The sequence below is a fragment of the Perissodus microlepis genome, chromosome 11, assembly GCF_051167445.1.
Source record: "Perissodus microlepis isolate ML-2025 ecotype Zambia chromosome 11, ASM5116744v1, whole genome shotgun sequence".
Lineage (NCBI taxonomy): Eukaryota > Metazoa > Chordata > Actinopteri > Cichliformes > Cichlidae > Perissodus > Perissodus microlepis.
In genome coordinates this window covers 18,085,788-18,107,086 of record NC_140471.1, presented here as the reverse complement: position 1 = coordinate 18,107,086, position 21,299 = coordinate 18,085,788, and the positions used below count along the sequence as shown (strand labels likewise).

Below are 21,299 nucleotides of genomic sequence, written 5' to 3'. Positions count from 1 at the left end.
GTGATTTATCTGACTTGTTTTGACACTCGACATGACCCCAAGGCTCACCTACACCAGGGACTCCCTCATCCAGCTGCGGCTGCAGCTGCAGCCCGGCCTCCGGCTTTCCTACTCCGCTTCCACGGACTACTTTCCCAAAATAATACTCCATGGACACAGAAATCGAAAAACTCACAATAACAAGGTAACCAGGAGGGGATTAAAGAAGAGTGGGGTGAGAGCCAGACTGAGGAGGGAGACACACAAACGACGAGTGCTCCCGTCCATTATAGTGCACGCCCCAGCCGTAGATCCGGCGATACCCCAACCAGCCTTCTCTGGAGCAGACAAGCTGATGGTGACGGCAAGAACTGCTGTGCCGCGGCACCGCGGGAAAGATTTTTGTTTCTACCATCAGCGTTTTGGCGCCAGAGCGCCATTTAGCGGCAGGCCACAGCCCGCGGCTGATTGCGGCTAACGGTTCTCCTATTGCAACTTATGGAGAAAGGTTAGTGACTGTTAGTTTCCACGGCAGGGAATTCCAGTGGAACTTTGTTGTTGCTACCAGCTCTGTGCCTATCTTAGGCGCCGATTTCCTTTGTGCCCATGGGCTGTTAGTCGATGTTACCCACAGATGTTTGATTGATGCTCTGTCGTTTTTCCCGGGCCGCCGGCCCCCTCATCCAGGCCAATTTAGTGGCCTCCGGAGATGTGTTTCAGCGTTTGCTGTTAGAGTTTCCGTCTCTGTCAACTCCTAATTTCTCCAGTGCGGCAGCAAAACAACGGGGTTGAGCATTATATCCCCACGGTTGGACCCCCGGTGTTCGCCCATGCGCATCGCCTCGACAACTGTCCGTCGTTCGGGAGGAGTTCGCGGCCATGGAGCGCCTGGGCATTGTGCAGCGCTCGAACAGCGCCTGGGCCTCTCCACTTCACATGGTTCCCAAGCCAGATGGGCGGTGGCGACCGTGTGGGGATTTTTGGGATTTAAATAACATTACAGAGAATGAGCGTTACCCGATTCCCCACATCCAGGATTTTTCCGCCCTTCTCGCAGGTACCACGATCTTTTCCAAAATCGATTTGGTGTGGGGATATCACCTAGTGCCGGTGCGTGCTGAGGATGTTCCAAATACCTCCCTCATCACCCCCTTTGGTTTTTTTTGAGTTTCTGTGCATGCTGTTTGGGTTGAAAAGTGCCGCCCAGACCTTTCAGTGACTTATGGACTGTTTTGCGTGGGCTACTTTTCGTCTACCTGGACGACATATTGGTGGCCAGCAGCTCGGTGGGCAAGCATGAATCTCATCTGCGCCAGGTTTTCCAGCGTTTCGCAGAGCACGGCCTGATCATCAACCCATCGAAGTGCCAGTTTGGTCCTGGATTTCCTGGGGCACCGCATCGCCGCTGACGGTGTGGTCCCGTTGCCGGACAGGGTCCAGGCCGACGCAGCTTTTCCGCATCTCGCCTCGGTTAAAGCGTTGCAGGAGTTCCTTGGAATGGTGAATTTTTATAATCTTTTCCTTCCCTGGTCTGCTCACCTGTTACAACCGCTCTATGCTGCTTTAAAAGGTAAAACGGCAAAAGACCCCGTTGACTGGTCCCCTGACTGCCTCCGTGTGTTTTCCGTGGTAAAGTTGGCGTTGGCCGACACTGCTCTGCTTGCCCATCCGTTCCTGTCAGCGGAGATCGCATTGACCACCGATGCGTCGGATGTAGCAGTGGGCGCCGTGTTGGAACAACGCGTCTCCAGCGTCTGGCAGCCCCTTGCCTTTTTCAGTAGCACGCTCCGTGATGCGGAGCGCAAGTACAGTGTTTTTGACAGAGAGTTGCTGGCTCTGCATCTCGTGACGCGACATTTTCGTATGGGTGACCGTGGCTCAGGGGGTTGGGAAGCATATTTGTAACCGGAAGGTCACCGGTTCGATCCCTGGGCTCTCTGTCCTGGTCGTTGTGTCCTTGGGCAAGACACTTTACCCTACCGCCTACTGGTGTTGGCCAGAGGGGCCGATGGCGCGATATGGCAGCCTCGCTTCTGTCAGTCTGCCCCAGGGCAGCTGTGGCTACAACCGTAGCTTGCCTCTGCCAGTGTGTGAATGCGAGAGTGAATGAATAGTGGAATTGTAAAGCGCTTTGGGTGCCTTGAAAAGCGCTATATAAATCCAATCCATTATTATTATTATTATTATTTTCGATTTTTCCTCGAGGGCCACAATTTTACCACATATGTTGACCATAACCCTCTGACTTTTGCCATGTCCAAGGTTTCTGATCCTTGGAGCGCGCGCCAGCAGCGCTAGTTTTTGGCAATATCAGAGTTTACCATGGACATTCAGCACGTGGCTGATAAATCCAACCAGGTCGCTGATTGCCTGTCCCGCGCGCTGATCTCGCCAGTGTATGTCGGTGTCGACTACGCCGCCATGGTTGCAGAGCAGAGTGCCGACCGGGACGTCCTCGCCCTTCGGTCCTCGCAGACTGTCCCCATGCTGGAAGACATGCCAGTGTGGGATGGTGGTCCACGTATGCTGTGCGATGTGTCTACAGGTCGCCTGCGCCCCATTGTTCCCCTTTCGTGGCGCTGTCGTGTTTTCGACTCCATCCATGCTCTCTCTCACCCGGGCGTCCGCGCTTCGGTCAAGCTGGTCAGCGACAAGTTTGTTTGGCCGGGCCTGCGGAAAGCGGTAAAGAGTTGGGCTGCTGCATGCATTCCGTGCCAATGCTCGAAGGTCCACAGGCACACTCAGGCGCCCCTGAAACCTTTCCGCATTCCTGGTAGGCGTTTCGAACATGTGCACGCCGATTTGGTCGGACTGCTCCCATAGTCGCAGGGTTTCACACACCTTTTGACTGTGGTGGATCGCACCACCAGGTGGCCGGAGGCGGTTCCCCTGGCTTCCACAACAGCTGAGGTGGTGGCCAGGGCGTTCGTGTCCACGTGGGTTTCCTGTTTTGGTCCCCCCGCTGACATTACCTCGGACAGAGGCCCTCAGTTCATGTTGGAACTTTGGTCCGCCATGGCTGACGGCCCGGGGGTCAAGGTCCATGGCATGGTATACCACCCGCAGGCTAACGGGATGTGCGAGCGGTTTCACCGTTCGCTCAAGGTCGCACTCTATGCTTCCTTAACGAGTGGTAACTGGGTCGACCGTCTGCCTCGGGTTTTGTTGGGGTTGTGCAGCCCGGTTAAGGAGGACCTCGGGGTTTCTCCCGCTGAACTGGTCCTTGGGCAACCCCTCCGCGTCCCCGGGGAATTTTTGCCTGAGAGCCCCCACCCGTGTTTTGATGTCTCGGTGCCGGCACTCCGCCCCCCTGGAGCCCCCTTTTCTGTCCCTGGTCTCGTGCACCAATGCCTACCAGATGTTTTTGTTGGAATCTTCTCCTTTTGTTTTTGTTTGGCATGATCCCCATCAACCCCCCTTGCGTCCGCTTTATGACGGCCCGTTTCAGGTTATTGCACCAGGTCCCAATTATTTTTTTTTGGATTTTGGGGGCTGGCAGGAGGTAGTTTCAGTGTTCAGCCTGCACACGTTCTGCAGGATGCTCCTGTGGTGCCGGCCTGGGCCCCCCGCCGCGGCCACCCACCTGCTGCCGGAACATTGGACTCTGACCCTCCTTCTTAGATTGCTCCGTGCCCGCTGGCACTCGTGTGGCCGGCGGAGGGTTTGGCCTGTCTTTCCCGGCCTGGTGAACCCACAGCCAGTTCTTGGACTTCCCGTTTCAGCCATTCTGGACGATTAAGCCCCGGGTCCTGGACTAGTGGACTGTTGTTTGGGTGTTCGGAGGGGGGCATGTGTGACAACCCACTAGAGGGTTCCACTCACACCCAAGCTGGGAGGAAGGGTTCTGCTGTGTTTGGGCACAATATGCTCAGTTCATGTTTGGAGGTGAATAAAGTTGGAGTGTAAAACTAGAGCTCCTGTGTCGTGTGTCACATGCCTCCATAGTACCAATAGAAAGCCCAGGATGTCTCCTTGATCATAGCAGGACTTGTAAAGATTAGATAATTGGTGCTTGGTGTACTGGTCTCAGACTCAGACAGAGGACAAAGTCTAATTGTTGGTTTTAGATGGAGATAAGGTACTAAATCTCACGTTTTACTGGACTTTTGACTTTTTTGTCAAGGTCAATTAAGATCAAACTTCTATTCTTTTCTTTTACTCCGCTACAAACTTTGTAAAGTAGGCTATGTTTAAAAAGAACAAAGAAAACAAAAACAAATATTTAAAAATTACAGCACTATTTCCTTAAAAGTAAATGCTGCCCAGAGAGTGAACTGCGTTGGCGGAAGGGTGTGTTCTTGAAGTGCTTCTTGTATTTTTCTTCCAAGGAATCTGATTTTCTTGTAATGTTTTGCTATGTTTTGCAGTTGATCAAGGGATCTTGAGCAATAGTTCTTCAGCCTTCCTGAAGGTTTTTCTTTTGACATCAGCTGCTTTTTCATTCACTTTCAGTTCAGTCCTTGTAGCTGATCATTTTCAGAGGATTTTTTTAAAGCCATTTAACACTGACATATGAGTAAGATAGTAAGATAGTAAGTAAGATATGATAAGTATAAAAATGCATCTAGCTCAAGGAATGAATGAGTGTTGTGTCAACACATAACAGACAACTTAGCAACGGACTCATTTTAAATTGTTCCTTTCAGTTTGCAATTTGTTATTAGCAGACTCACAAAAACATAATTTGTTTTCATTTCTTTTGTTGGCTCTGTGAAAAAATGTCAATGATGACACAGTTTGACATTCATAAAATTGCATTTTTGTGTGCTTAAAAAATGAGGAACCGGGCAAATGTAGAAAAGAAGAAGAAGTAGCAGGCCTACAGACTATTTGCAGTCAAATAGTGTAGTACTCTCTATTGGCGACTGTCAAGCCTTTGAGTCGCCGAGCAGCTGAATAGGGGAATAATGTTGACGCGCCCGCTGTTTAAAACGTAAGTCAAAGTTCCAGGTTAAAACTCCTTTATTTGTTATCAAATCCTTAAAATCCGTAGAAAAACAGTGATCAAATAAACATTCTAAGCTTGAGCGGTCAGCAAAAGTCGACTTCCCCCATCACCCACTCATTCACAAAAATTCCCTCGGGACGTGAACAGGTGATATAGCAATCACTATTACTATTACCGACACCACGTGACCCAAAGCTACGCCTATCCACAACACACTCTTTCAGTACTACAAAAAGTATCTGAAAGTCATGTCCTTAAGAGTTAGGAGAAAAAACAAGCATAAAATTGACACAAAACATTAGACATGCATCTGGCCCTTCAGCTGATCCATCTATTGCTCATGATGAAGGCTCATCGGAAACGGTCTCTGTGGAAAGGTGGCTGTCAAAAAGCCACTTTTAAGGTAGGGAAACAGGGAAAAATAGCTGAGGAATGCTGAATTACACAAGGACTGGACTGAAAGATCCATCAAAAGCCACACCTCATTAAAACCACTGAAGAACTGTGCATTACATTGTCACAGGAATGTGTGTATGATTGATGTGAGTGATTTATAACATGTATAAAATGTTTTTACACTCCTTCTTCTTACTTCCTTTTATACTGCTAGAATTGCAGCTAGTAGAAGAAAGGACACAAATGATGAAGACCAGTTCAGAAATGTATGTTAAGTGCAGTGTAGTGTAGGCAAAGTGATAAATATATCAGTATAATATATATCAATATATTGTATAATTTTACAGTTCTGCAGAATCTACTGGATATAAATCATAGAAAGTTTTGATGATGCTGACTTGGCAAATAACCTTGCTTACCTCTGGAGATCCTTAGTGAAAACCAAACATTACTGATATTTACTATGGCTTTTACAGTTCAATATCTATCCTCATGAAAGGCAAACTTTTAGCAACTTTTTTAGCAAAAACATTTAGAGTGAATAGTGTAATTACTACTGCTCTGATATTGAGTCCCAGAGTGAGAAAGGCCTGAACAGTATATGCGTGCAGCAAGATACCTAGAACTAGCTGAGTGAATCTGTGGTTCATTTCCTGCACTTCATAGTTATTTACATAGTGTGTTCCAAGTCAAATGTAGAACACTGTGACATCCTGTTAGATCAGCGGTGACGCAGTGTGTGTGTCAGGTTTGTCATGAAGACAGACAAAAGCATTTAATCGGCATGTTTTTATTCACAGGTTAAAAATACATAGAGACCAATAAATGTTGAGTCTCTGACAGTGTAATAGATGCAGATACTAATAAACATGGTTTAACAAGCTCGAAGATGAAAAAGTTATGTACACAAATAGAAATCGTACCAAATGTAATCTTGAAAACCCTTAAAAAACACATTTCATGTAACATTGGTTGTTTTAATCAGTAAATCAATAATCACAACTTTAAGCTGAAGCAAAGCCACAAAGGGTTTCTGTAGTGTGACTAATCAGAAAAGTCGGAACATTTCTTTCTTACACTTGGAGGGAGCACAGCGAGATACTCCCTGCAACAGTAAGAACAATTTATAACAAAGTAACAATTTAACACACACTTTTTAATATCTATGCATGAGTGCACTGTGTCAGTCAATTTGACACGAACAATTAAAAAATTTTTTTTTTCAGTTGAAATTGCCTGATGTTGAAATCTTATTCAGTGCTCGGTGTCTCCTCAGTGACGATCACTTTGCTTTCTGTGAAGGATTTCAAATCGGCCGTGTCAGTCCTGTTTGAAGTTGCAGCAGCTTCTGACTTTTGGGCAGTATTTGAAAAGGTTGACATGGAGCGAGTGGACAAGAACGACATGTGGTCCTCTGCCAGAGCACTCTCAAGTACAAAACATACGGACTGCCGAAGCTTCTTCATGAATTCGTCACACATGAAAACATAAAGGATGGGGTTCAGGCAGCTGTTCAGAAAAGCCAGACTCACAGTCAGAGGACCCATGATTCTAACAATGTTCCTGAGGTCTGGGTTAGTCACAGCCTTTATTTCTATAAAACTGCAAACATGGAAGGGCAACCAGCAGATGAAGAATGCAAAAATGATTGAGAAAATGATTCGGCGAGATCTGCGTCTCCTTGTTCTTGACATGCGCATTGCACGTATGCCTATGGCCACATAAGACACAAATATGACCAGGAATGGGATCACAAAGCCCATAAGAAAGCGAAAAATGTGGAGACTCCATTGCTGTTCATGTGTCATAGAATAACCACAGTAATGTGCCCCATTGTATTCCACAACAGTGCGAAAAGTTGCATAAGGAGTGCTGCAGACCGCAGCAATCACCCAGATACCAACACATATGAGCCGAGCTTTGCAGACTGTGCGCTTGTTGTGTGCCCACACCACCACCCAGATGGACAAACAACGATCAGCACTCATAGCTGTCGGAGTAAAAATGCTGGCAAACATGTTGACTATGCTCACAAAGCTGTTGAGCTTGCACATGAATTGTCCAAAAGGCCATCGGTGAGTCTGAGAGAGAGAAATGATCGAGGAAATCAGGAAGGCTGTGAAGAGGAAGTCAGCTATGGCCAGGTTGAGAAACCAAACTGTTTCTACTGTTTTCTTCATTTTGAAGCCCGTCACATAGATAACTAGAGCATTGCCCAGAGTTCCAACTATAAATATCACACAGTAGATGACAATAGAGGCTGTTTGTATGTGTCTCAAAGCTGATTCCACTCCATGTGATGGATTTGCAGCCGAACTGATGTTACCTAAAACAAAAACCACTTTATTCAGTTTATCAAAAGTTCATATTATCTTTTAGCCGACATAGTTTAAAAGAAATGCTAATGTATGTCGAAAGTTTCTCACCAGACCCCATGTTCCTTTTAGCTGAGAGAGTCTGTCTTTAATCTACACTCGTCTCTGTCTTTTGCTGCTTTTATTTGCTGCCATTACTCCTCCCTCTCAGTTTATGCAAAAGAGAACAGAAACACCTCAGAATATGCTCATGCAGCAGGAAAGGCTGAGTGATATATTTGCTGGATATTATTTAATATTTCCATGATTAAACTGAAAGGTTGAACAAGTCTTAGAAGAGCAGTATTTATTTCACTAAGAGTATTATCATATTTCACTGAGAAATTATTTGTAGTTACATATATTTTATTAATGTTTTCCTTTTGCTGGAAACACCTTTTAGACGTGTGAAACTAGAGGTGTGAAATTAGAAGTGTGAACGTGCGAAGTCTCTGACTGATCAACTTAAACAGTCATGTGTACTAACAAGTCAAGACAGTGCAGTCAACTGCTGCTTTTCCCACTCTGACCCCCAGTTTGGTGCACCCGACTCAGTAACAACAGACTCTGGTGTGCCTAGCAAGACACACTAAGGTACTAGCTAAGATAACTATTGTTAAATGTCAAAGTCTGGCATTGGGCTCCAAGCATCTGCCTGCCTTTGATGGTGGCCTATAGGCACTAAGCAAGTATAGGACAAAAGCACCAACAGGTCAATAATTAAATAATAGGACGGGTGACTCCTTAAAAGTGTTCACCTAAGCAAATACACATTTACCAAGAACTTTACACAGCATTATGACATCATTATTCTCTATGCATCTCAAGCTTCACCCAAGATAAATGCAAACAGCTTCATAGAAAGGTGGAAGTGAAACAGACAAGATGCATCAATGCTATTTCTCTAAAAGTGTTCACTCACCCATCCAAATCATTGAATTTAGGTGTTTCGATCACTTTCATGGCAACAGTGTATATAATCAAGCAGGTAGCCATGCAGACTGCTTCAGCAAACATTTGTGAAAGAAAGCGTAGCTTTCAGGAGCTCAGGGAATTCCAGTGTGGTACCAGACTAGAATGCTACAAACTACTAACAAGTTCAGTCATGAAATTTCCTCATTACTAAACATTCCAGAGTCAGCTGTTTGTAGTATTATAATAAAGTTTAAGCGACAACAGCAACTCAGCCATAAAGTTGTAGGCAACGGAAAATCACACAGTGGGGTCAGTGTATGCTCAGGCAATTGGTGTGTAGAAGTCACTTTCTGCAGAATCAGTTGCTGCAGACCTTGAAACTTCACATGGGCTCCAGGTGAGCTCAAAAACAGCACATAGAGAGCTTCATGGAATTTCCATGGCTGAGCAGCTGCTTCCAGGCCTTAGATCACCAAGCACAATGGAAAGCATTAGATGCAGTGCGGTAAAGTAGGCTGGCACTAGATTCTAAAGCAGTGAAGACTTGTGATAAGGTTTCTTAAAGGGACTCAGACACAGGCCAGGTTTTCCTTAGGCGAAAGATAGTGCGTTTATTTACAGTGAACACAACACCAAGTGAATATACACGATGTGCAGGGGAAAGGGGTCCGTGGGGATACAGGGGTTGGGAAGAGGTGCTCCACACTTTCTGTACAAAACTCCAACTCCTTCTCCACTGCCACTCCTCTCGTAGTCCGTAATCAGGTTCCAGAAAAGATCTACACACACAAAAGGTCCGGTTAGCAGGATAGTCACAACACGCACAGATACACAGGTTCAGATTTGCAGATTCGCAGGTTTGACTGACGCCGATAGCTCAACGATTCAGCGAAGACTAGCGCAGATCCGCTATCTTAAATAGCAATCAGCTGGGATCAGCGACCGGTGTGGTGATGAGAGCAGGTGTGTGGGCCAGCAGCGGGAGCCCGTAATGAGCATCGCTGCGGCGAAAGACAGAGAGCGAGAGGGGGAGAGGAAGGAGGGAGAGAGTAAAAAACAGAAACAACTATGTTGCCTAATGGAGAGTCGACCAGCGAGGCACAGGGACCGTAACAACTTGTTCTCTGGAGTGACCAATCACACCTCTCCATTTGGAAATTCCACTGACAAATCTGGGTTTGGTGGTTCCCAGGTAAATGCTACTTGTCTGATTGCATTGCAGCAAGTGTAAAGTTTGGTGTGAGCCAGGATTTCTCATCCTAATAAATGTGCTTCTGGAAGAATGGCCAAAACTTCCCATAAACACACTCCTAAACCTTGTGGATAGCTTTCCATGAAGATTTGTAGGGTGGACCTGCTTCATATTAAACCTTATAGTTTGAAGAATGTGATGTCACTCGAGTTAGGGGTTTACAGAGAATACTTTTGGCAATGTAATGTATCAAAATCTTTCTGGCTTAACCATCACCTTTCTGAATTCTGCCACCTTGTGACCAAAGTCCATAACGTCATGTGAACCTCTGCAGCACACTTGAAATGTACTTTACAACATCGAATTCACGATCAACTTTAAACCTGAAAGAATAAATGTTTCACTTAACTACGAAACTACAATTCACTAGCTGGGCCCACGTCCTCATTTTAGGTTTGACAGCGTTTTAGTAGGTAAAGGTGAATGGCTTTGACATGAATTGAGCTGCAGTTTGGGGAAGGCCTTGAAGGGGACTTGCGATGGCTCCCAGGCCTGGCAGATCCCCATGTACTAAATAGAAGCGAAGAAGTTAAAGAATAGAGAACAATGAGGGAGGGAGGGTGGGGCACGTAAACGAGAATGATCAGCTTGCAGAACTAGGGGAACCTATATAGATGACAGCCGGAAGGAGCGTGTTTGGAGGCGTGGTCCTGCTCCTGAAATTCCGATACATAATCTCCAATAAACTGACAACATTGACAAACATTGATCTCTACTGCAACTCCCAGAAGTGTAACAATGACGTCACAATTCTATTCCCCAGCACCTTCCTCTCCTACACGCTCTCTTACACTCCAGGATGCGACAATGAGGGGAGCCGCAACCTGCACACACGGAAGACTAAGATTACTGGGAGATTACTCGGAGGACACCTGAGAAGAGAACTGACTTTAAGAGCCAGGGTTTCACTAACTATGTAAATCAACGTTCCAGCGATGAATGACTGCCCACCCACACCTTAAGTAGGATCCGTGATTGATTATCTTCAGTGCTGTTAAAAAGTATTTTTGATGTCTTAACATTTGCACATTTGCCACACATATTTCAGATCGTTAAACAAATTTTAATATTACATAAAGACAATGTGAGGAAATCATTTTTTATGATTTTAATTTTTAAGGGGGAAATAAACCAAATAAACCAACCTAGTCCTGTGTAAAAAAGTAATAACTGGCTGTGAAGTCCTTGACACCAAGAACTATAAGTATTTCTGAGCATGACTGACTATGCCAAAACATCTCGATCGTATCTAAGTCCAGACATTGACTAGGCCACTCGAAAACCTTCATTTTCTTTTTTTTAACCATTCACAGATGGGCTTGCTGGTGTGTTTTGTTGTCCTAATGCTACATAACACAAGTGTGTTTGAGCTTTTATTGGCCTGACATGCAGAAGCACGTGGAACACTACACAACATAGGTGTGTAGCTGTTTAAAAAACAAGTGGCCCAACAAGCCAACCAGAACTCCCCTGATCAACATCACTACAACGTACAGTGTTTGAGATGGTCTCCATTTGTTTATTGCATCTAGAGAAATGTAAGGGAGGGTATGAATATATCCTCGTGGCAATGGACCACTTTACGTGATTTGCTCAGACTAACCCCTGCAGAAATAAAAGTGCCAAAACAGCTGTAGAAAAAATATTTGGAGATTTCATCTTGAATTTTGGTTTCCAATACGGCTCCATCAGGACCAGGAAAGAGAGTTTGTAAACAAACTCTTTGCCAAGCTGGAAGAATACAGTTGAGTTAAGGGATCCAGAACCACAGTATACCACCCCTGGGGAAATGGCCAGGTAGAAAGATTTAGTAGAATACTGCTGGCCATGCTTTGCAACCTCGCAGATGGAGCAAAAGCAGATTGGAAAGCATCCGTGGTAAAGGCGGTCCATGCTTATAACTGTATGCGCAGCGAGGCCAGGTTGCTTACTGTTGGTGCTTACAAGTTACTGCTTACTTCCTCTTGTTTTGGCGAAACACCAGACTCCCCATTCACATGGTTTTTGGTCTCACAGCTAAAGCCCAAAGCCCTTCCCATCAAGACTATACTGAGAAGTGGAAGGCTTGCATGAAGAATGGTTACAAACTGGCCTCAGCAACAGCCTATAAGGAAAGTTGATCAGGGAAAATTTTCTATGGCAGCAAAACGCTTGGTACGGAGCTATACCCATAGTGCAGATTACTGGTCTGAAATTTCAGTGAGAAGATAGAGGACCAGGGAAATTGAGATCATTCTGGGAGGGCTAGGTGTTTTGGGTGACACAAAGGAAACATAAGGATAGCCCAGTATATGAAATCAAGCCAGAAAATGTCAAGGGGCATATCAGGGTTGTCCACAGGAACCTCCTGCAGTCGTGTGACTTCTTGCCAGTGGAAAAATTCAACTGACATGCAGAACTGAGAAAGCAAAAACAGAAAAACAACAGGAACATAAGCAAGAGCACAGTTCAGAGGATGAGGATGAATAGAGAGGAATCAGAGGACCTCCGACAGAACAGGGGGAACATTTTAAACAGCCATGGTGGACAGAGGCGTCAGAGTTCAATCCAGAGAGTGGAACAGTGATACTAGAGCAACCAACATGAAGAGGATACAGAGACACAAGAGAACAATAAAGACACAGAACACACGCCCCAACTTGAGACTTAATGCAGTGACCGAGAGGACACTGACCAGTCACCTGTCAGTGTGAAAAAGTATCCTTTCAGAATGAGAACACAAAAGCTAATGTTTACTTACCACAAATTAGGACAGCCTACTTTAGCATATGAAGAAGTACCCCTGACAAGGTCATACATTAAATAGTGCAGTAAAATAGTTATAAAATGTAAAGTGTGCTGGTGTAGTTCTTCTTCCCACCAGCAAGAGTCACTACAGTTCTTTCATGCCAAGATTTGTTTGTTATTAGCTGTAGAGTTAGTAATGCAGCACACTTTGAGAAAAGACTGACTCAGCATGTTGTTCGGATAAACATCTGCATCCATCCTCTTCGTTGTTTTACAGAAAGCATCGCTTGTGAGTATTTAAGTTGAACAAGAGTTAATGCAACTATATTTGCTATTATTTTTGGACTTTTATGGTTAAAGGTGTACTGTATTCAGATTTACTTTCTTATCCAATGTTAGCTAGTTTAGTCAACTGATTTGCATTATCGTGTGAATATATACACTGAATATTGCTTATTTCTTCTGTTTGTAGTTTCACTCTGTTGATAATTGAAGGCAGCGTCAATAAAAGGGACGATACACCTGTCAGTTGTCGAGGAGTTTATCTATCTGCATAACTGTATCCAGTGTAGCAGTGAGGGCAGAATAGTGAAAAAGCGTCCTTCTACAAGACAACCTTTGGATGTTACGTCAACTCAGCTACATCAACCATGTCTGAAGCAAGACAAGATAAAGCATCATCTGTCCGTTCAGAGAAATCATATGGGTCAAAAGGTACAAGTAGGTCATCTGCCAGTATGGCCGCCCTAAACGCTCGAGCCAAAGCTGAAGCAGCACGCAAAAGAGCTGAATATGCTAAAAAGGAAATCGAAATGCAAGTTAAGAAAGCAGAGCTTAAAGTAGAGGAAACATGTCTAGAGGCCACATTACAAGCCCTCCAACAAGAACGTGATGCGGAAGCGGCACACGCCGAAGCAATAGTTTTTGAAACAGCAGTCAATGATCTTGAAGAAGAACACGTGCGTGTACCTCAAAGGGTTGACACTTTGGAACGCACCTTTAACTATGTGAAAGACCAGCTCATCATCAAAGACAGCACAAGCCCAATTGGCCATACCGAGTATAATTCAATGCCTGCACCAAATGTCACATTCCTCACGCCAAAACAAGAGCCAACCAGGTCGGACACCTTAAAGGAATATGTCCTTCAACCTCTGAGTACTGACAAAGGAGAAAATGTTTCCCAGTCTCCGAAATTAATGCAGAAAACGTCACCAGGTACTTCACCGAGATTTGAACATAAGGTGAGCATGCAACAAGGAAACATTTCTGACATAGCCAGGTTTCTTGCAAGACGCGACTTACTCACCGGTGGCCTCTGAAGGTTCAGTGACAAGGCAGGAGATTACTGGGGATGGAAATCTTCGTTTGAGAATGCAATTTGTGACTTAAACCTAACGGCCAGTGAGGAACTGGATTTGCTGATTAAATGGCTCGGCACAGAATCAGTGCAATATGCATATCGTTTAAGAGCTGTGCATATTAACAATCCCTCTGAAGGACTTGCTAAGGTGTGGGAAAGATTAAATGAGTGCTACGGCTCCCCCGAAGCTATAGAGAACGCACTGCTCGACAGATTGGACCGTTTCCCAAAAATCTCATACAAAGATCCACAACTGTTGAGAGAACTACAGGACCTGCTCCTAGAGATAGATGCCGCAAAGAGTGAAGGTTACATTCCAGGTCTACTCTACCTCGATACAGCGAGAGGCATTAATCCAGTGGTGGAAAAACTCCCCTATGCTATGCAAGAAAAATGGATGAACTATGGTTCTAAATACAAAGAGGACCATTGTGTGTCATTTCCACCATTCTCTGCATTTGTGGCCTTCATCAGTAGAGAAGCAAAAATGCGCAACGACCCCAGCTTTAGGCAGTCTGTGCCGCCTCCTCCTGCCCTTTCAAAGACGAATAAACTTTACAAAAAACACGCTAAAAGAGAACCTATCTCAGTCATCAGAACTGAAGCTGTCAGTACGGAGCCGAAATCAACTCCTACAAACATTGAGGACCTAAATAAGGAATGTCCTATCCACAAAAGACCTCATGCTCTCAAAAAATGCAGAGCATTCAGGGAAATGCCACTGGAGGAGCGAAAGGCCTATCTCAAGAAAAACATGATATGCTTCAAATGCTGTGCTTCTACAAACCACCAGGCAAAGACATGTAAGTCAGAAATACATTGTACAGAATGTGATTCAAAATTACACATTACAGCTCTTCATCCGGGACTGGCACCAACGACTACTGCGACAGCTACTATTGCAGAGCCCGTAACAGTTGACGGCGGGGAGTGCAATGCGGCACGGCCCACAGCTATCGCGACATGCACACAAGTCTGTGGAAGTGAATTTGAAAGTCACTCATGTGCCAAGATCTGCCTTGTGTTCATTTACCCAAAGAACTCACCTGAAAAGAAACTTAAGGCCTATGCCATCCTAGATGACCAAAGCAACAGGTCACTCGCAAAATCATCGGTTTTTGACACATTTGGCGTCACCAGGAACTCCTTTCCATATAAATTGAGAACCTGTGCTGGATTGGAGGAAGTGACAGGGAGGAGAGCTTTTAACTTCATTGTGGAATCGGCGGATTGCACGTCACGTCTTGAGCTCCAGACACTTATCGAGTGTGATATGCTACCCGACAATCGCAGTGAGATTCCCACAGCTGAAGCTGCTCGAAACCACACCCACCTTCAGGAAATCGCAACTGAAATCCCGGCTCTCGACCAGAGCGCTCAGATCCTGCTGCTCATTGGAAGGGACGTTATTCAAGCACACAAAGTTCTCGACCAGCGCAATGGACCTCCAAACGCGCCATTTGCACAGAAGCTAGCTCTTGGATGGGTGATCATTGGCAACGTTTGCCTGGGTGGAGCTCACAAACCTGTGCATGCTAACATTTTCAAAACGAACATCTTAGACAATGGTCGTCCAAGTCACTTCCTTCCATGCAAAAATGCCATTCAGGTAAAGGAAAGTTTCAACTCGCAAGGCTACAACAAGGTCAACACCCCAATGCGAAGAAAGCACTCTTCGATTGGAGAAACAGTTTTCAAACAAACAAGTTTGGACGTGAGCCTCGGCTACTCACAGGAGGAAAGGGCCTTTTTACAGATAATGGATAAGGAAGTCTACCAGGACAGTGCTAACAGTTGGGTCGCGCCACTACCTTTTCGTTCACCCAGGCCACGCCTGCCGAACAATAAGCGGCAGGCTATGCAACGCCTTACATCGGTACGCCACATGCTGAACAAACGCCCTCAGGTAAAAGGTCAGTTTACAGACTTTATGCAAACTTTGTTTGACAATGGCCACGCTGAGATAGCGCCACCACTCACTAAAGAAGAAGAGTGCTGGTACCTCCCCTTCTTCGGAGTGTACCACCCGTGCAAACCGGAACAAATACGCATTGTCTTCGACTCAAGTGCACAACACAATGGAGTATCCCTCAACGATGTTCTTCTTACTGGGCCCAACCTCAACAATAGCTTGTTGGGTGTGTTGATGCGACTCTGTGAAGAAAAGGTGGCAGTCACAGCCGATATCAAACAAATGTTCCATTGCTTCGTGGTCAGGGAGGACCACCGGAACTTTTTGAGATTCCTCTGGCACCAAAACAATGACATGGATCAGCCGATTGTGGAATACAGACTGACCGTACATGTCTTTGGCAACAGCCCGTCGCCCGCGGTTGCAACTTACGGACTCAGAAGGGCATCAGAGGACCGAGACAAGCAGGACATCACCACACAACATCTGGTGGAACGACATTTTTACGTAGATGATTGTCTCGCCTCCTTCCAATCAAGTACTGATGCCATTGCTGTTATGCAAAACGCTCAAGACAGTCTGGCTTCATCTAATCTGAGGCTACACAAGATTGCATCCAATGAGGTGAATGTAATGAAGGCATTCCACAAAAACGATCTAGCCAAGGGTCTAAAAGACCTCGACCTAGGAGCTGACATTCCACCTATGCAAAGAAGCCTCGGAATAAGCTGGGACATTGCAACAGACAAATTCACGTTTCAAGTGTCCACTGCTGAGAAGCCCTATACCCGCAGAGGGGTACTTTCAGTCGTCAACAGTCTGTTTGACCCTCTCGGGTTTGCAGCTCCGGTCAGCATCAAAGGCAGAGCTCTCCTTAGAGAACTTTCCACAGACATATGTCAATGGGATGATCCACTCCCAGAAAAGTTGCTCCAAGAGTGGAGTGCATGGAAAGAGTCCCTGAAACTTCTCGAAGAAGTCAGAATACCGAGAATGTACACCTCTATATCCTTCAGTGGTGCAGAAAAAAGGGAGCTCTGTATATTCTGTGACGCGTCTACAAAAGCTATCGCTGCAGTAGCCTATGTCAAGCTAAGTAAATAAGTAAGTAAGTAAAATTTTATTTATATAGCACATTTCTAGATAAAAGATCACAAAGTGCTTCACAAAGTATAAAACAAAAACAGTCAAAAGTTAACAAAATGCAATTTTAAAAAGATGTGTTTTTAGCTGTTTTTTAAAAGTAATCACTGAGTCTGCAGATCTTAAGTTCTGAGGAAGAGAATTCCACAGTCTGGCGGCCACAGTAGCAAAAGCTCTATCACCCTTGGTTTTCAGTCTTGTATAGTGAATAACAAGTAGGCCCTGATCACAAGACCTCAGGGACCTACTAGGGGCATAGGGCTGTAAAAGTTCAATGATGTACGCTGGTGCTTGTTCTTGAAGAGCCTTAAATGTCAGAACCAGAATCTTAAAGTGGACTCTGAATTCAATGGGGAGCCAGTGCAGCTGTATAAGCAATGGTGTTACATGAGAGTATTTCGATGTTTTTGTCAGAAGCCTTGCTGCGGCATTTTGGACAATCTGCAGACGCTCCAAGGAGTTTTTGTTTAGACATGTAAACAGTGAATTACAGTAGTCCAATCGTGATGAAATGAATGCATGAATAACAATCTCCAGACAATCTAACAATCTAACAGACTCAGAAGGCAACAATGAACTGGGATTCATGTTTGGCAAAGCAAAACTCGCACCGCAGCAAGAAATAACAATCCCCAGGCTCGAGCTATGTGCAGCTGTTCTTGCTGTCGAGATTGCTGACATTATCACAGAGGAAATTGATGTTCCCTTCCATTCTACAAGATTTTTCACAGACAGCAGAGTGGTACTTGGATACATACAGAATGAATCCAGACGATTCTACGTCTACGTATGCAATCGCGTACAGAGGATTCGAAAATTGTCCAACCCAGAGCAGTGGAACTACGTTCCAACAGAGCTTAACCCGGCCGACATAGCTTCAAGATCAATCCCAGCTAGTGCACTCTCATCAAGCACATGGCTCAAAGGACCAGATTACCTACTGAGATCAACCCCTGAAGTGACTAAACATACCTTTGAACTAGTCAATCCTGAATCAGATCCTGAGATCCGTCCAACAGTGACATCACTTTCAACCAATGTCGTGGCTTCTTTCCTCGAAACGAGACGATTTGCGTCTTTCTCTACTTGGGGGTCACTGTTGAGAGCAATAGCAAGGCTCATTCATATTGCAAGGTGTTACAGGAACAGCACTCCCCCAAAAAGGTGTCATGGCTGGCATATCTGCAAAAGTCTTAGTCCAGAAGATTACAGTAAGGCAAAGAGCGTTGTTCTGAGTGGTCTTCAACACGAGGTTTATCCTGACATCTTCACATGTCTTCAAGCCCAAAAAGACATTCCAAAACAGAGCCTTCTCAGAAAACTCTCTCCTTTCAAAGACAATGCAGACTGTCTCAGGGTTGGTGGTCGCCTTTCACAAGCCAGCATGGAAAGCGACGAAGCACACCCCATTATCATTCCAGGCAACCACCATTTAACTACTCTACTAATCCGACACTACCACCAACAGGTGCAGCACCAGGGGCGCCATTTCACAGAGGGAGCCATGAGATCCGCTGGCTTCTGGATTGTTGGTGGGAAATGGAGCATCAGTTCAGTCATCCACCACTGTGTAATTTGCCGCAAGCTCACAATAAGTTCTTGGAGAACAAGAGGAGGCCTTTCCAGCAGCAAACGCTGGGCCGTCATCTTCACCTGCTTGGGTATCAGGGCCATTCATGTTGAGGTCATCGAGACGATGGAGTCGTCTAGTTTTATCAATGCTCTGAGACGATTCATCTCTATCCGAGGACCAGTAAAGCAGCTGAGGTCCGACTGTGGGACCAACTTTCTGGGAGCGTGCAAGGAGCTCGGAATAACTTCAAAACACTGCGACAACCAGGAAATTCAAGACTTTTTATCCAAGAATGAATGCACATGGATCTTCAACCCTCCTCATAGTTCTCATATGGGAGGAATTTGGGAGCGCATGATCGGCATTGTGAAGCGCATACTGGACTCTATGCTAAGTGTCAACCCAGTTCGCCTGTTGACCCATGAGGTTCTCGTTACCCTTCTAGCAGAGGTAACCGCTATTGTAAACTCTCGACCGCTACTACCAGTCTCGTCAGATCCAGATTGCCCCTTTCTTCTTACCCCTGCTACCCTCCTTATGCAGAAAACTGGATTACCACCTACACCACCCGGACACTTTGACAATAAAGATTTGTTCGGACGCCAATGGAGACAAGTGCAACATCTTTCAAATGTCTTCTGGCACCGTTGGAAAACACAGTACCTGCCGACACTCCAAGAGCGAAGAAAATGGCAATCTGTGAGTCAAAATCTTCAAAAGGGAGATCTAGTTCTTCTAAAGGACAGTCGAGCTAAAAGAAACCACTGGCCCATGGGGGTGGTTGTTGAGACCTTTCCTAGCCAAGACGGACATGTCAGAAAGATTGAGGTAAAGGTCACTTCTGGAGGAACATCTAAAACCTTCTTAAGACCAGAGACAGAGACTGTACTCCTGCTGCGAAATACTAATAGAGACATTGATCCTTAAAGATGGTGATGACATCCAATAGATGTCAGACGGGGAGTGTGCTGGTGTAGTTCTTCTTCCTACCAGCAAGAGTCACTACAGTTCTTTCATGCCAAGATTTGTTTGTTATTAGCTGTAGAGTTAGTAATGCAGCACACTTTGAGAAAAGACTGACTCAGCATGTTGTTCGGATAAACATCTGCATCCATCCTCTTCGTTGTTTTACAGAAAGCATCGCTTGTGAGTATTTAAGTTGAATAAGAGTTAATGCAACTATATTTGCTATTATTTTTGGACTTTTATGGTTAAAGGTGTACTGAAGGCAGCGTCAATAAAAGGGACGATACACCTGTCAGTTGTCAAGGAGTTTATCTATCTGCATAACTGTATCCAGTGTAGCAGTGAGGGCAGAATATAAAGTTTCAGGTTTTCATTACCGTTTTGTACGGAGCCCCGCAGGGGACATGGGAGAAAAAAAAAATTAAGACGGACTTTTGCGAGATCTCGCAAAACAAACTCGGGATCTCGCAAAACTTTTGCGAGCTCTCGCAAAACAAACTCGGGATCTCGCAAAACTTTTACGAGATCTCGCAAAACAAACTCGGGATCTCGCAAAAGTTTTGCGAGATCCCGAGTTTGTTTTGCGAGAGCTCGCAAAAGTCCGTCTTAATTTTTTTTTCTCCCATGTCCCCTCCGGGGCTCCGTAGTTTTGTTAGGAGAATAGAAATGTTAATTTTGTAAAGTTAGGTGCTATTCTTATTTGTAATGAGAATAGCACCCTATGTTATTTAGCTAGGTTATGTCCAGGTTAGAGCATCTTACTCAGTAAAGATACCCATAATATGGATGGAGGTTAAAGATGAAATGATGTCACGGTTCTGGGTCATGTTGACCCAGCTTTCTGCTTTTCATGCTTTGGTGTTTTTCTAGATTATGATTTATGATTTGATTAATTGGTGATACTGTTTTGATTATAATTATATTCTGATTCTTTAGTTATCCGATGATGATGATGATGACGATGATGATTATTTCTGGTTTAGGTTTTGTTATCTTGCCCTCATGTTTGGTTTAGGTTGCCTGTGCTTAGTCTTCTCTGCCCGTATGTCCCTCTGCCTGTCCATGACGTCATTATGCCTGTTTACGAGTCTGTGTCTTTCTGTCGTGTGCTTCCTGTTTTATTTTGTAGGTCTGTGTCCTATGTCAGTGCGTTCAGCTTTGTGCTCTCCCTGTCTCGTCAGTGTAATCAGCCTCAGCCGTGTCTCCCAGCGTTTCCTCTTCGCTCCGTTCACCTCTTGTATTTAGTGTCTGTGTCTTCCCCTACTCGGTGTCGTGTCGTTAACGTCTGTTCACCCTCGCTTCCTCTGTGTGTTCCGTTTGCCAGCCAGCCTACCTGCCCAGTTATTCTGTTCTTCCAGTTTAGTTAGTGTTTTTCTGTTCTGCTTCTTACCAGCAATAAAGCTGTGTGTTTTGAGTTACTTCCGCCTCAGTGAGTCCTGCATTTTGGGTCCTCTCTTCCTGCCTGCCTACACACAGACATGACAAATGAAAGTCCTGGGAATTTGGATTAGTGGAAAGTGTCACGATCCTGGGTCAGTGACCCAGTGTTTTCGGTTTTGTATTATTATTTATCCTCGATTTTGTTATTATGTGTCATTGTTAGTGTCTTGGGTTTTGATTCTGTATTTCTAGTCTTGGTTTGCTTTTGCGATTCCTCCTCTGTTAGGTCTGTCTGCGTCTCTGTGTGCTTCCTGTTTTTCTTTGGTAGTCTTCAGTCATCATATTCAGTTTAGCTTTCGTCATGTGTAATTAACTGCTGCTCCCTCTTTCC

General features: G+C 45.0%; 1 protein-coding gene across 1 annotated transcript; it reads right to left on the bottom strand.

Annotated features, from left to right (window-relative positions):
• Positions 1–6,110: 6,110 nt before the first annotated feature.
• Positions 6,111–7,759, bottom strand: LOC146377532 (chemerin-like receptor 1). Its single transcript, XM_084942626.1, has 2 exons — positions 7,750–7,759; positions 6,111–7,649 (listed from the first exon to the last, which is right to left on the bottom strand). The coding sequence occupies exons 1-2, from the start codon at positions 7,757–7,759 to the stop codon at positions 6,574–6,576; spliced, it is 1,086 nt and encodes a 361-aa protein (XP_084798752.1). The 3' UTR covers positions 6,111–6,573.
• Between the last annotated feature and the right edge of the window lie 13,540 nt (positions 7,760–21,299).